This window comes from Cucurbita moschata, unplaced genomic scaffold (assembly GCF_002738365.1).
Source record: "Cucurbita moschata cultivar Rifu unplaced genomic scaffold, Cmos_1.0 Cmo_Scf00051, whole genome shotgun sequence".
Taxonomy (NCBI): Eukaryota; Viridiplantae; Streptophyta; class Magnoliopsida; order Cucurbitales; family Cucurbitaceae; genus Cucurbita; species Cucurbita moschata.
In genome coordinates this window covers 721,326-733,406 of record NW_019268567.1, presented here as the reverse complement: position 1 = coordinate 733,406, position 12,081 = coordinate 721,326, and the positions used below count along the sequence as shown (strand labels likewise).

The 12,081-nt window shown below is 35.3% G+C and overlaps 2 protein-coding genes across 12 annotated transcripts in view; both read left to right on the top strand.

Annotated features, from left to right (window-relative positions):
- LOC111436025 (mechanosensitive ion channel protein 2, chloroplastic-like) overlaps nucleotides 1–7,035 on the top strand; it is an 8,279-nt gene extending 1,244 nt beyond the window's left edge. For 3 of the 9 annotated variants that reach the window (XM_023073683.1, XM_023073686.1, XM_023073687.1), the window contains exons 2-14: nucleotides 690–786; nucleotides 901–960; nucleotides 1,167–1,330; nucleotides 3,241–3,364; nucleotides 3,474–3,568; nucleotides 3,683–3,796; nucleotides 4,002–4,062; nucleotides 4,571–4,720; nucleotides 4,806–4,916; nucleotides 5,090–5,257; nucleotides 5,355–5,468; nucleotides 5,704–5,760; nucleotides 5,921–7,035. In XM_023073683.1, coding sequence (XP_022929451.1) covers nucleotides 709–786; nucleotides 901–960; nucleotides 1,167–1,330; nucleotides 3,241–3,364; nucleotides 3,474–3,568; nucleotides 3,683–3,796; nucleotides 4,002–4,062; nucleotides 4,571–4,720; nucleotides 4,806–4,916; nucleotides 5,090–5,257; nucleotides 5,355–5,468; nucleotides 5,704–5,760; nucleotides 5,921–6,838 — 2,214 coding nt within the window. In that variant the 5' untranslated portion in view covers nucleotides 690–708 and the 3' untranslated portion in view covers nucleotides 6,839–7,035. Of the gene's footprint in view, nucleotides 1–632; nucleotides 787–819; nucleotides 839–900; nucleotides 961–1,166; nucleotides 1,331–3,240; nucleotides 3,365–3,473; nucleotides 3,569–3,682; nucleotides 3,797–4,001; nucleotides 4,063–4,570; nucleotides 4,721–4,805; nucleotides 4,917–5,089; nucleotides 5,258–5,354; nucleotides 5,469–5,703; nucleotides 5,761–5,920 lie in introns of those variants that run through there. The other 6 variants (XM_023073682.1, XM_023073684.1, XM_023073685.1 and 3 more) reach the window with 4 other exon arrangements.
- Nucleotides 7,036–8,181: 1,146 nt separating this feature from the next.
- LOC111435932 overlaps nucleotides 8,182–12,081 on the top strand; it is a 5,610-nt gene continuing 1,710 nt past the window's right edge. The window contains exons 1-6 of one of the 3 annotated variants that reach the window (XM_023073543.1): nucleotides 8,182–8,328; nucleotides 8,409–8,603; nucleotides 9,321–9,592; nucleotides 10,547–10,783; nucleotides 10,897–11,114; nucleotides 11,601–11,828. In XM_023073543.1, the coding sequence (XP_022929311.1) occupies nucleotides 9,341–9,592; nucleotides 10,547–10,783; nucleotides 10,897–11,114; nucleotides 11,601–11,828 (935 nt within the window). In that variant the 5' untranslated portion in view covers nucleotides 8,182–8,328; nucleotides 8,409–8,603; nucleotides 9,321–9,340. Of the gene's footprint in view, nucleotides 8,604–9,320; nucleotides 9,593–10,546; nucleotides 10,784–10,896; nucleotides 11,115–11,600; nucleotides 11,829–12,081 lie in introns of all 3 variants that reach the window. The other 2 variants (XM_023073542.1, XM_023073544.1) reach the window with 2 other exon arrangements.

Sequence of the window (12,081 nt, the reverse complement as noted above, 5' to 3'; positions counted from 1 at the left end):
AAAAAAAAAAAAAAAAAAAAAACTGAGGCCTCTGACGGGGAGAAAGGAAACAAAGAATGAGGAAAAAGATTGACATGGGAATCCTTCTGATTGATTTGGAACCCAAACCTGAACATCCCTCCCACTAAAAAAAACCCTATGATTGAAGATGCTGGAAAGAAGTCCCACTACCTCCAAAGACTTACGATCACTCAAAGGACGACAAAACTGAGGTCACAAATATGACCTCTTTTACCCTGATGAACTGGCAACTTGGCAGGACCACGCAATGTGAAATGGTTTTCTATTTTCTTGTTTTGCTGAAAATATTTAAAACCAGCATCCTCCACTTGTTCGATGTATGTGACAAAATAATTTGATAGCGTACAACACTGTGTGTGCATGCCTGCACGTATACTGTTAGAAGTCGATGTTCATTGCCCAATTAACGAGCATATGTGGATTATGAACTCCTGTTTCACTTTATTGTGTTTCTTCTTTTAATCAATTTGAATATAATTTGCTGATGCAAGTTAGAGAACCAAGGTGTGAGACATAATTTAGATTCTTGACTATCAATTAATAGAAGTTGGTTCTACACCATTTATATTGCATTCATGATTCATGTATCAATAAAGGATGATTTGGTGCAGTTTTCAGCCGTCACTGTGCTGCGTAGAAGTCTCATTGTTCAATTTTCATCCTCCCAGCATTTAGTTAGTCTTAGCAATGGTTCTTGTTGGTTCTTTGCAACTGTCCTATCATCTGGGACCGTGGAAAAACCATTTGCTTGAAGAAAATCTTAAGGTACAGAGACCTTCTCCCCTGCCTCAAGACTATAAATATTTATTAGTCTCAGGTAAATATATGTGTTTCATTGTCTCTTTTTGTTCTTATCCAAAATTTAATTGTTCTTTTCAGTTTACCTCTCATAGCAATAACATACGGTTACAGAATGTAGCCAGTCCATCGTCTCTTTTAGTAAGTTCTTTAAACACTTCAGTTTAATTTTTAAAATCAGAACACAAATACCTTTTGTCCTTGGAGGTCATCAAGAATGCTTCCTTTATATCAAAATGGGATTGGATGATATCAATGTGTATTTGGCTGTGTATACTTGATGCATTGATTGCATATAGAAATTCTTGCCTTCAAGAGTAAATATTTGAGAATATTTCTTATTGCAGTTTCAGCAGAAGAACACTTGGAGTAGTCATTTATTTAGCTTGAAATACCCACCTAGTTACGTTGTGCCTTCTAGATACAATGCATTCAGGTGCCATTCGTCATTGATGACAAACCAACCACTGGATCCCTCTGGGATGAAGGCTGCTATAGTGGCGTTGACAAGGTGAGTTTTGTCTGGTTCATGTATCAATATTCAATGCCTCAAAAAATTTCCCAGCTTTGACTTATGTAAGATTGTTCTTAGTGTCATAGGGAGAATAAAGATATTATCTTTATCCCTGTTTTCACGCCCATCCACTATTAACATCAAAGCTACCACATTCATTATAAAAAAATCAACCCATCTGGATGCAGTTTACGTCAGTTTATTATTTTGTTCCCAAATGTTGGTTTGCATTTCATTTGGCCCTGTTGTGAAAAATTTATGTTGGTTAATGGCTATAATATGAAGGAAATTTTCATTAGAACTTTAGATGGATACATAATTGCTTACACGGGTGTGTTGGATAAATGTATTACAATTTATCTCTAATCATGAGACAAGTTGAACAAAGGACAATATTAGAGCTTTGAGAAAATATTAAAATTGGGGATTTTGGATCAGCGGCATTTTCTAAAAAATACTTGTTTGAGTCTAGCATCTGTGAAAATATTCTTTACATCATCCTTCCTTTGAAGAATGCTTACACTATCTCCAGAAAACCGCTATTTCTTCGGGCTTCAAATGCCTGGCAAATTTTATTCTCTCATTCTTGGCTTTTTGGTTTTTCACACATCTCTACCATCACACTAAAAAGAGATTATTGGAGGAGGCCACCATGGCTAGCGATTTTGCATTATTGGATTTATGAGAGGGAAATTGCAAAAATATTTCAAATTTGTATCTAGTGGTTATTAGGGGTATGCAAATTCTTGAATCTATATTTGACGGTCTTTAATATGCAACCCCATTATGTGGCCTCAATTTGAGGTTTATCTTGGACCTTGTGCTATGAACTATATTTTCCTTCTAGAGGTAAATTTTAACGCATAGTTAACCAACCACACTAATATTGTTGCAAATTAAGCAACTAGTAAGGCATCATATTTTTGTTGAAACATCGCAAGCACAGTTGATGGCCAGGACTAATATGGTGATTTGATTAAAAGCTAGGAACTTGTGTGCTTATATCATGAAAACTCAAATAGAAAGTAGCCATTAATTTAGGAAGAAAATTTGTAGTTTAACCTCATATTTTTTTACTAATGAAATTAAGATGATTGAGCACTTTAGTTTTTCATGGCGTTACCATAATTTTAATGGTACATTCGTTATCACTGTTCTACTGGTGTTGATTGACAATTTGCCATTTTTTTTTTTACTAGTATAAGGTATTTATTTCAATTTAGTTAGCGATATTTATGGGCATATAATCTTAAAGCTAAATATATATTTTGTTCCTGAATGTATGTGCTGTTTTCTATTTGTTTCTTCAATCTTCTAAAAAAAGTTTGAATGCTATCCTTTATATATTAAGTTTTATCACTCAGTTCCTTCTTGTAGTACACGTTAAAAGAATGGCTCCAGTAAAATGTTGTGGGTTGTGGTATGTGAAGTGGATAATCTTTTTTCTTTTTATATGTGGGGGAGTTCAATCAATAAAATTAAAGCATAGGGCAGTTTCATTTCAACTTGGTTAATAAAATATATTTTAATGTTCAATTATGACTTCTTTAGTAGATTTCAAGGTTTAGTGAGTCAGTAATGACTTGATAAAAAACCTTATCTTATGGTGGATGAAACTAAAATTTTGGAAAGGCTAGGGACAAAATTGAAGTGTGGCACAAACATATAAAGCACATAACAGTATATATTTAGTTTAATCTTAATTGAGATGTTCACTCTGGCATTTGCCTTGTAGACTCTAGAAATTAATTTAAATACATTTTTCATCTTTGAGTAATTAATATATTTCCATTGTGGCAAAATATCCGTCTCTTATATCATTTATTTTAGTTTCTACATGAGCTTGAAGATTGAAATTGATAGAATTTGAGCTCTACTGGTTTTTCACATTTGATCACATAACGCAGGTTTTGTAATGTATTAGGTGGTTGTCCTCCTCCAGTTGTTAAGATGGTTCCTGCAGTTAGTATTATGATATTTGCTGTATGGGGTCTTGGACCATTTTTGCGTTATACAAGAAGCCTACTCCATGTATGTTGACTTAACTTTTGTCTCTAATGTTGCATTGGCATTGTTTGCTCATTTTTTCTCTTTAATTGTATTCTACTGTTTTCACATTGTCTGATTAATTTTCCTGCAGAGTGATAGTAACTGGAAGAAAAGCCAGACATATAAAGTCATGACCTTGTATCTTCAACCATTATTGCTATGGACTGGAGCAACACTTATTTGCAGGTCCGTGATATATATTATTTTATATGTTGAGACGTGGACTATTCTTCTCAGTCGTACATTCAGAGATATTTTTCTCGCTAATTTAGTTTAATATTCCTGATCTTGCTTTTGCAGAGCTTTAGATCCAGTAGTTTTACCTACAGAGTCTAGCCAAGTTGTGAAGCAACGGGTGTTGAATTTTGTTAGGTCATTGTCCACTGTACTGGCCTTTGCGTATTGCTTATCTAGGTGAGTATATGAGATCGCGCCGTTTATAATGCTCAATAAGTTTACCTCTATGGTAAAGAAATCTACCATAGCTATGAACAAGATAATCTAGCCAGCAAGGATATGTTACCCTTACATGAGGCCTTTCGTTATGAATGTTAAAATACTTTAAATTCAATTTTATTAACACTTGCTTTCCTTTTCTTTTTTTTGGTTGATTGTGTAGCATGATTCAACAAGCACAGAAATTCTTCTCAGAGACTAGTGAATCCAGTGATGCGAGAAATGTATGTACAGTGTAACATCACATTTTTAGTCTATGCTTAATAGATATCATGTTATTAGGTTTCTGATGGTTAATGAACGTTTCATGTGTAGATCATTTTATGATGACTTTGTTGTAAGCTCTGAGTTGTATGGTATGTGACATTATACTTGAAGCAAGGCACCATTTGATTATCTTTTCCACGTTTCTTGTATGATGCAATTCAGCACAAGCTATAGCTGATACATGACTATATTGCTTACTTTTATTTTGAAGACAATTTGAGTGGCATCCATTATCTTATTTATCTCAATATCAGAAAGAAATTGTTCAAATAGCTTTGCATTCCTGAAATTACATACTTCAAGTACACACAATATATAGAGCTGGTGCTTTTCAGATAAACTTCGCGTTAATGTCATACTATATTGGTTTCTGTATTCTTTGTGATGCAATTCTCCCAGGAATTCTTGTTTCATGCTTTTTTTAAAACCATGGAAATGTGATATAAGTTTTCTGCTTATGTGTAGATGGGCTTTCAATTTGCTTGGAAAGCTGTGTACTCTGCAGTATGGGTTGCTGCTCTCTCATTGTTCATGGAGCTGTTAGGCTTTTCAACCCAAAAATGGCTTACAGCTGGAGGTCTTGGGACTGTGTTGCTGACATTAGCTGGCCGCGAGGTGCTTTTCAATTATTATGGTTTGTGTTTTCTGTTTCCTTGAAGTTTATTTTAACTAATTTTAGATTTTCTCTCGCTGTTCCTAGATTTTCACCAACTTTCTCTCAAGTGTAATGATTCATGCAACCCGTCCTTTCGTTGTAAATGAGTGGATCCAAACGAGGATCGAGGGCTATGAAGTTTCTGGAACTGTTGAGGTTTGATGTTTCTATTGAACATGTACCCTAAAATGTTGATGTCAAACAAGTAATTTGGCGAACTCTAGTCATCAACTTACACCAATGTCTTAATTTAGAAGTTTTAGCGTATAGTTAGAAACATGTCTTATACGAACACGTTAGACATTTACTTCCATTTCAATCAACTGCAGCATGTAGGGTGGTGGTCGCCAACGATCATTAGAGGTGAAGATCGTGAAGCAGTTCACATACCAAACCATAAATTTACCATGAATGTCGTGAGAAATCTCAGCCAAAAAACTCACTGGCGGATTAAAACCCACCTAGCCATCAGCCATTTGGATGTCAGTAAAATCAATGTGAGAACATTTTATTTTGATCTTTTTATATGAATGTATGTATGTACGTACGTATGGTCGAATATTGTATGGTGATCGTATGTTTATCTCTCTGCAGAATATTGTCGCAGACATGCGGAAAGTCTTGGCAAAGAACCCTCAAGTTGAACAACAGAGATTGCATAGAAGAGTTTTTTTGGAAAACGTGAATCCTGAAAATCAGGCCCTTTTGGTCAGTATTAGACATTATGGCTTGAATACTATTTTTCTTTCTGAAATTTTCAATTTTTTCCTTAATGTTTGAATAATTTAAATAACCTATAACATTATAGTTATAGGTTTTGTGATGGTTGTCGAGACAAACCGATAGGATTACGCATCATTTTTTAGAAAACGTCATAAATCCTCGTTCGTTTAAATCCTTGTTGGTCATAAATCCTAATTGACTTTTGTCCTATTTTTGTTAGATTTTGATATCTTGCTTTGTCAAGACTTCACATTTTGAAGAATACCTTTGTGTGAAGGTAAATTGAACTTTTCTGTTCTTTTTTTCTATATACTTTTCATTCTTCCAAAAGAAGTTTCAGCAATTCCATTGATCCATTTTATTGGTTTGGAGCTTGTCTGAATACATTCGAGTTCTGTGTCGTTTGTTTTCGATTAACTTGTGATCTGATGAATCAGGAAGCTATATTTTTGGATCTTCTTAGAGTCATTAGACATCACCGAGCTCGACTTGCGACACCAATCCGCACAGTGCAGAAGATGCATAGTGATTCAGACTTGGAAAGCGTTCCATTTTCTGATTCAATATTTGGTCATGGTGGTGCGACTTTGAATCGTCGCATGCTGATGATTGAACCCCCCTACAAAGTTTATGGAGATGATCGAAAGCAAAGCCATAGTAGGACATCACGCACAACTGGAGAACAAAACGGTAAGCCCATTGCACGGTCATCAGGTGACAACAAGGCAGCTAAAGAGACAACACCATCGGAAAGAAAGACGGAAGTAAAGCCTGGAGAAGGACGAGACTCCGATGCAAAAATACATTCCAAAGTTCCGATGTCGACCTCTGAAGATAAACCAAGCAGTGAATCGAAACATAAATCATCATCAAGGTCTGTGTCGAGTACGAATGGTATCGCTGATATGCCAACTTCTGATGCCAAAACAACTCCATCAGATGCTGATAATTCAATGCAAGATTCTGGCTCCTCCAAGAAATCCAAAAATAGCTCAGGGAGTAACAACAAGCAGAACTACAAGCCTATCCATTCTTCTGTTTCCTTTCAGGAAGATGTCAAGAAACCAGAAGGAACTACTTCATCAGCTTCACAGCCAAGGATAGAAGGTGATCAGACGACGAATCCATCAACAACAAAGCCCGGCGTAGAAGAGAATATAATCCTCGGCGTTGCTTTGGATGGCTCTAAGAGAACACTCCCTATCGAGGACGACACGCCATCTTCCCCTCAAACGACGTTGGGAGCAAAAGATTTGGCTGCTGCATCCCTGAATGGGAACGGGGCGACTGGAGCAACAACTCCCGACAAGGAAACGAAACGGCTGTCTCCTCCTACCACATCTTCTATTGAATAATGAGACTAGTTTGATTGTTGAGTAAACAACTTTTATGACCGAGAAGTTCGGGGTGAGGCCCCGCCCCGTGAAGCCTGCATCTTCTCGGTGCTGCAACGAGTACCGTAAACGGAATTAGTGTAGAGCAGGAATGTATATTTGTATAATTTTTGACTCTTTTCAGTGAATTCTGAAACAAGAACAAGGTGATCACTTCCCGGAGCAGAGGCCATTGATGAGTTTTCTTGATATAGAAGCTTTCTTTCTGTATATAAAACCTGATCTACAAATAAGTGTGGGTTATATAATTATATAATTATATAATTTGCCCTTGGTTCAAATTTGGTATTCTAATTTTTAAAGTATTGTCATTTATGGATATTTTTATTAATTTAATTATAAATTTAGAATTACTTTTAATTAGTAATAAAAATAATTTTCCATATTTAACTTTTGTTTCTTTCGAATTAAGCTCAAATATTCAATGCTTCCTTAAAAATGATAATTTATTATGTAGATAAAGCTTTGGAAGCCAAAGAACAATAATAATAAATAAATAAATAAATTGGTACAATATCCACGGTTAGTTTTAAAATTAAATACACTATTTTTATTTAAATCACTCTTAAAAATAATTTTTAATTATTTTAAATCTAATTTTAAAAAATAGATATTAAAATTGATTGCAAATTTTAATTAAAAATTTGAAAATAAGTAAAATTTATTTTTATTAAAAAATTTGAATAAATGTGATACGTGAGGAATCACCGGAAGTAAGATTCAGATTACCTTGTTGATCGAATATCTCAAGGCAAGAACATTGTTTGAGATTCGAATCACTTCACAAGCAAGATCGATCATGTTTACTTTGAATGATTTTTGTTGGTCAAATATCTGAACGCAAGAACACTTGTTTGAGATTCGAATAACTTCACAAGTAAGATTGATCATGTCGAGTTTGTATGTACATAGAATTGCAAAGAAACTTATTCAGCTAAAGAGAAGCACAAATGCTTCATTTACCGTATTTTTCAAATTTACTTACAAATATAAAATGAAAGGCATTCTAAGAGCTGTAACCTTCCTATTTTGTGACCATGATTAACCATTATGTAATTGTAACCTAAAATAAATAAAAGATCTTAAAATAAAATACAATAACTCTAAATTGTAATCCACACAAAATTTATAACAATCAAACTTCATTCCTCTTCAATGGGACACGAATTGCAACATCTTTCGATTGAAGTAAGAAAGAATGTTTGTAATTTTATCCCTAAAATAAATTGTAACATCATCATTATTATTATTATTATTAACCGGGAACACTCTCCAAGTAGCTGGGAAGCCGCTAATTTTGTTGGTTCGAAAAAAAAAAAGGCACCAAAATGTGGAGAGAAGGGAACGTTGGCCTTGAGAGAGAGAGAGGGGGCAAATCATTTTGTACGAAAAAGGTGGGAAAAGGCATTTTTATGGAGAATCTTCCATGGAACTACGCACAGCATTGATCGGTAATCCATTCTCGCTTGCAATCCAACAATGGATATTCAATTTTATATACATCCTCTTTCAATTCCCCTTTTCTTTCTAGACCGGAAGACATTCTTGTAAGCTAAGCAATCGCAGCCCAATCGCCACCGTGTTCCGTCTCCTTACCGTTGCTTTCTTTTCCCGGCGGTGCTGGTGGGTCGGGGGTATTTTCGAGGGAGGTCCGACCAAGCCTCTGCCTGATCGCTTCACCGTCATCTCAATCCTCCCTTCGATTCTTTTAACTCTTCCAAAACTGGTGGGTATATGTAATTTGTTGCTTATCATCTTTTAATTTCTTCGTTTTCGAGGCTTTTGTTATGTATTTCTCGATCATATCCGGAAACCCTAGTTTTTCGTCTTTTGCTTGCGATTCCCTTTTGCCCCCTTCTGTGTCTTGATTTTCGTCCTTCTTTTGATTTCTTTTGTTTTCTGATCGATGATGCTTGTCTCAATTTTAGATGTTTTTCGCTTGTATAATCATCCATATTTCGCCTTTGTTCGACTCGAAAAATTATGATTACTCTGCCGCGTCATTTGTTGTGGACCCTTTGGGTTGCTCCATGGCTATGTTCGTCTATTACATTTTTGCAGCTCTATCGAGGGACGTTGATTTGGTAACATACATGCTTGGGAACTTGATTCTTCCTGTTCAGTTTAAACATTTCAGTGACCACTTTTCATTCTTCCTGGATTACCTTTGTTTGAAGCAAAATGAAATTTGCATTACGAAATAATCAAATTCTATCATGTTTGTTTGCCATATTATGGACAATATTTTTTGTGAATCAGAATAGAAACGCTGCTATTTGTACGTAAGATTATAGGCTAGGATGAAATGTTAGAGAAAAAATTTGGATGGAAGTCATCACTTCAGAGATGGGTTAACTGACATGTTGAATCTCGTGAGATGCTTATATACCCTGAATTATGATTTTGTTAATTGCTGCTTATGCTCTGTCTTTACAAATAATAGACTCGAGGTTGTCGATCAACATGCACAAATCAATTGAAGAACTAGGTAAAAATGAAAATAGCAGGAATGAAGCATGTGAGAACAATGAATATGCAAGGCTAGTCATAGCTAATGAAGCAGGTCCTTTGGAATCAGAGATTCTACAGCCTCAAGATAAACTGAAAAGCAAATCACCCTTGAAGCGGTGGATCAAAATTTCACTATGGTGCATTGTTAGTATTGTATTTCTTCTTGTTTTCTTCAAGTGGGGAGTGCCATTTCTTTTTGAGAAGGTAATTCCCATTAATTACATCACCATTTTTTCTGTTTATAAGCTATCTTTCAGCTGAACTGTAGAAAATTTAACCTGTCCCTGTTATTTATTTTGAGAACTTTTTATTTTCTTTTTCATTTCTGCTGCTCATAGTACAGATATGCTTGCAAACCTATGCAACTAACTTCGATTTAATAATGAGTTTGAATGTGGAATAATCATATCTGCAACTTTTTTTCTTTTCTGTTAAATTTCTTTATAATATTCGTATCTGCAAATCTTAATGTTGGTTCGTGATAAGGGCATTCTTACTGGAAAAAGAAAGTAATTAGTAAATGTTTGCATCAGCTGTAAAGCATCAAAGCATCTTAGAGAATGCGAGTTTGGGGAGTGGGAGGATGAGGTTTTCCTCCTCCCTTGCATGTTTCTTTGTTCTACAAAATCTTTCCTTTCTATAAAGGAATCTGCTACTACATAAATGTTGATACAGAATCATTTTAATTTTAATAAAAAAGTAACCAAGAGTGTAGTAAAATCTGCATATAGTGCATTGCTAAAGAGGATTTTGTGGTTTGTGTTCTTTTAGTATTGTTGTAGGCACAAAATTAATATGCTTTGAAATGGGACATCATCTTGATTATTGTCTGTATTATTGGGAGAACTTCAGTACTTGTTCTACAGTGGTCTCTAGAGCTTAAACTATGCTGATTGCAAATGCATGACCAAAATTATGTGATAAGGCAAAAAATTTGATGCAGAGAAGCAGTGATGAGCCGAGTGGTATCTTATTGTGACTTACGAATAAACCTACCGAATAATATTGTTCATTTGTCAATTAGAATACACATGACCTTTTTATGGTATTTTTAGTGTGTTTTGCTTTAAAAGTGTTCTATTGAATCTCTCACTCTCCGACGTCTGTACTTCCTATGATTTATTTGACCTCTATTTTTGCTCCCTGAGTTCATTTCAGGTCATCATCCCAATCATGAAGTGGGAAGCTACTGCCTTTCGTCGACCTATGCTTGCACTAATGCTTATTGCTTCTCTGGCATCCTTTCCCGTATTTTTTATTCCCTCTGGCCCTTCAATGTGGTTGGCTGGGATGATTTTTGGCTATGGCCTTGGGTTTGTTATAATAATGGTTGGAACAACTATTGGGATGGTCCTGCCATATTTAATTGGATTAATTTTCCGTGACCGCATTCATGTAAGACCTCTATCAGTTTTTTTTTTTTTCAAATTATCGTGGCAGATAACTGGACCTATACTTCACAATCTTTCATTTGGTTCTCTGATCTCTGTATATTCATTATTGTGCAGCTATGGTTAATGAGATGGCCTCGAAAAGCAGAAGTACTCAGGCTTGCTGGGGAAGGGAGCTGGTTTCGTCAGTTTCAAGTTGTTGCACTCTTCAGGGTTTCACCATTTCCCTACACTATTTTCAATTATGCAATTGTGGTAACAAGTATGAGATTTTGGCCCTATTTGTGCGGGTCCGTTGCAGGAATGATACCAGAGGCTTTCATTTACATTTACAGGTTTCTTTCTTAGTCCCTCGAACGACTTACTAATAATCGAAAAGAAAAGTTAATATGCTGGTGTGCATGAATATATAGAAAATAGGCCATTTTTTTTAGATTTACATGAATATTTTCAGGAATTGTGTTTCTGTCACTTCATATGAAACTAGAACATGTCTTAATTTTCTTAGATCATTCATATGAAACAGGAAGAATCTCTATCGAGATAACGATAATGATGGGGTGCATTTTATGGTTAATTCATAGATATTGCTATAACTGGAGTTCTTTAGATGGTAATGTAAGCTATCTCTAGATGGGACGTTCCGATTATTCAAGAAAACGAGAACTGTAAACAATGTTAACGTTTATCTAGTATTAATTCTTACTGCCATAATGCTTGTGCGGATGTAACCTTGTTATGCATAATCTGATATTTCCTTTCCCTAGACTTCTTTGCACTCGTTAACGTCGGCTAAACATATCAGCTTTACTTATATGCAGTGGTAGGCTAATGAGGACACTAGCAGATGTTCAATATGGAAAACATCGGCTCACGACTGTAGAGATTGTGTATAACGTCATCTCCTTCATCATCGCGATCGTCACTATTATTATTTTCACTGTTTATGCAAAAAAGATGCTGAACAACCTTCAAATGGAAGAAGATAATAGAAAGTATTCTGCCTCCCACCATGGTAGTTTCGAGGTAGAGAGTCTTTCGCACGAAAGGTACAAGTAGTTTGGTTTACTATCTAGATTGTCATTAGTGTAGGTTAGTTCCTGTAAAATTAATAATTAACCCAGACCATTCTGAATACACCACTGAATTAAGTTGTTCTTTAATGATTTTCAGGTTTACTTTATAAAAAAAAAAAAAAATTGTGATGATTTCTAAAGTAGTTCGAAAAATACGATAGCTGTTGGCTGGTCTGGAAATTGTGTGTTGATGATCATTTCTTCAGGGGGGGGGGGGGGGGGGGGG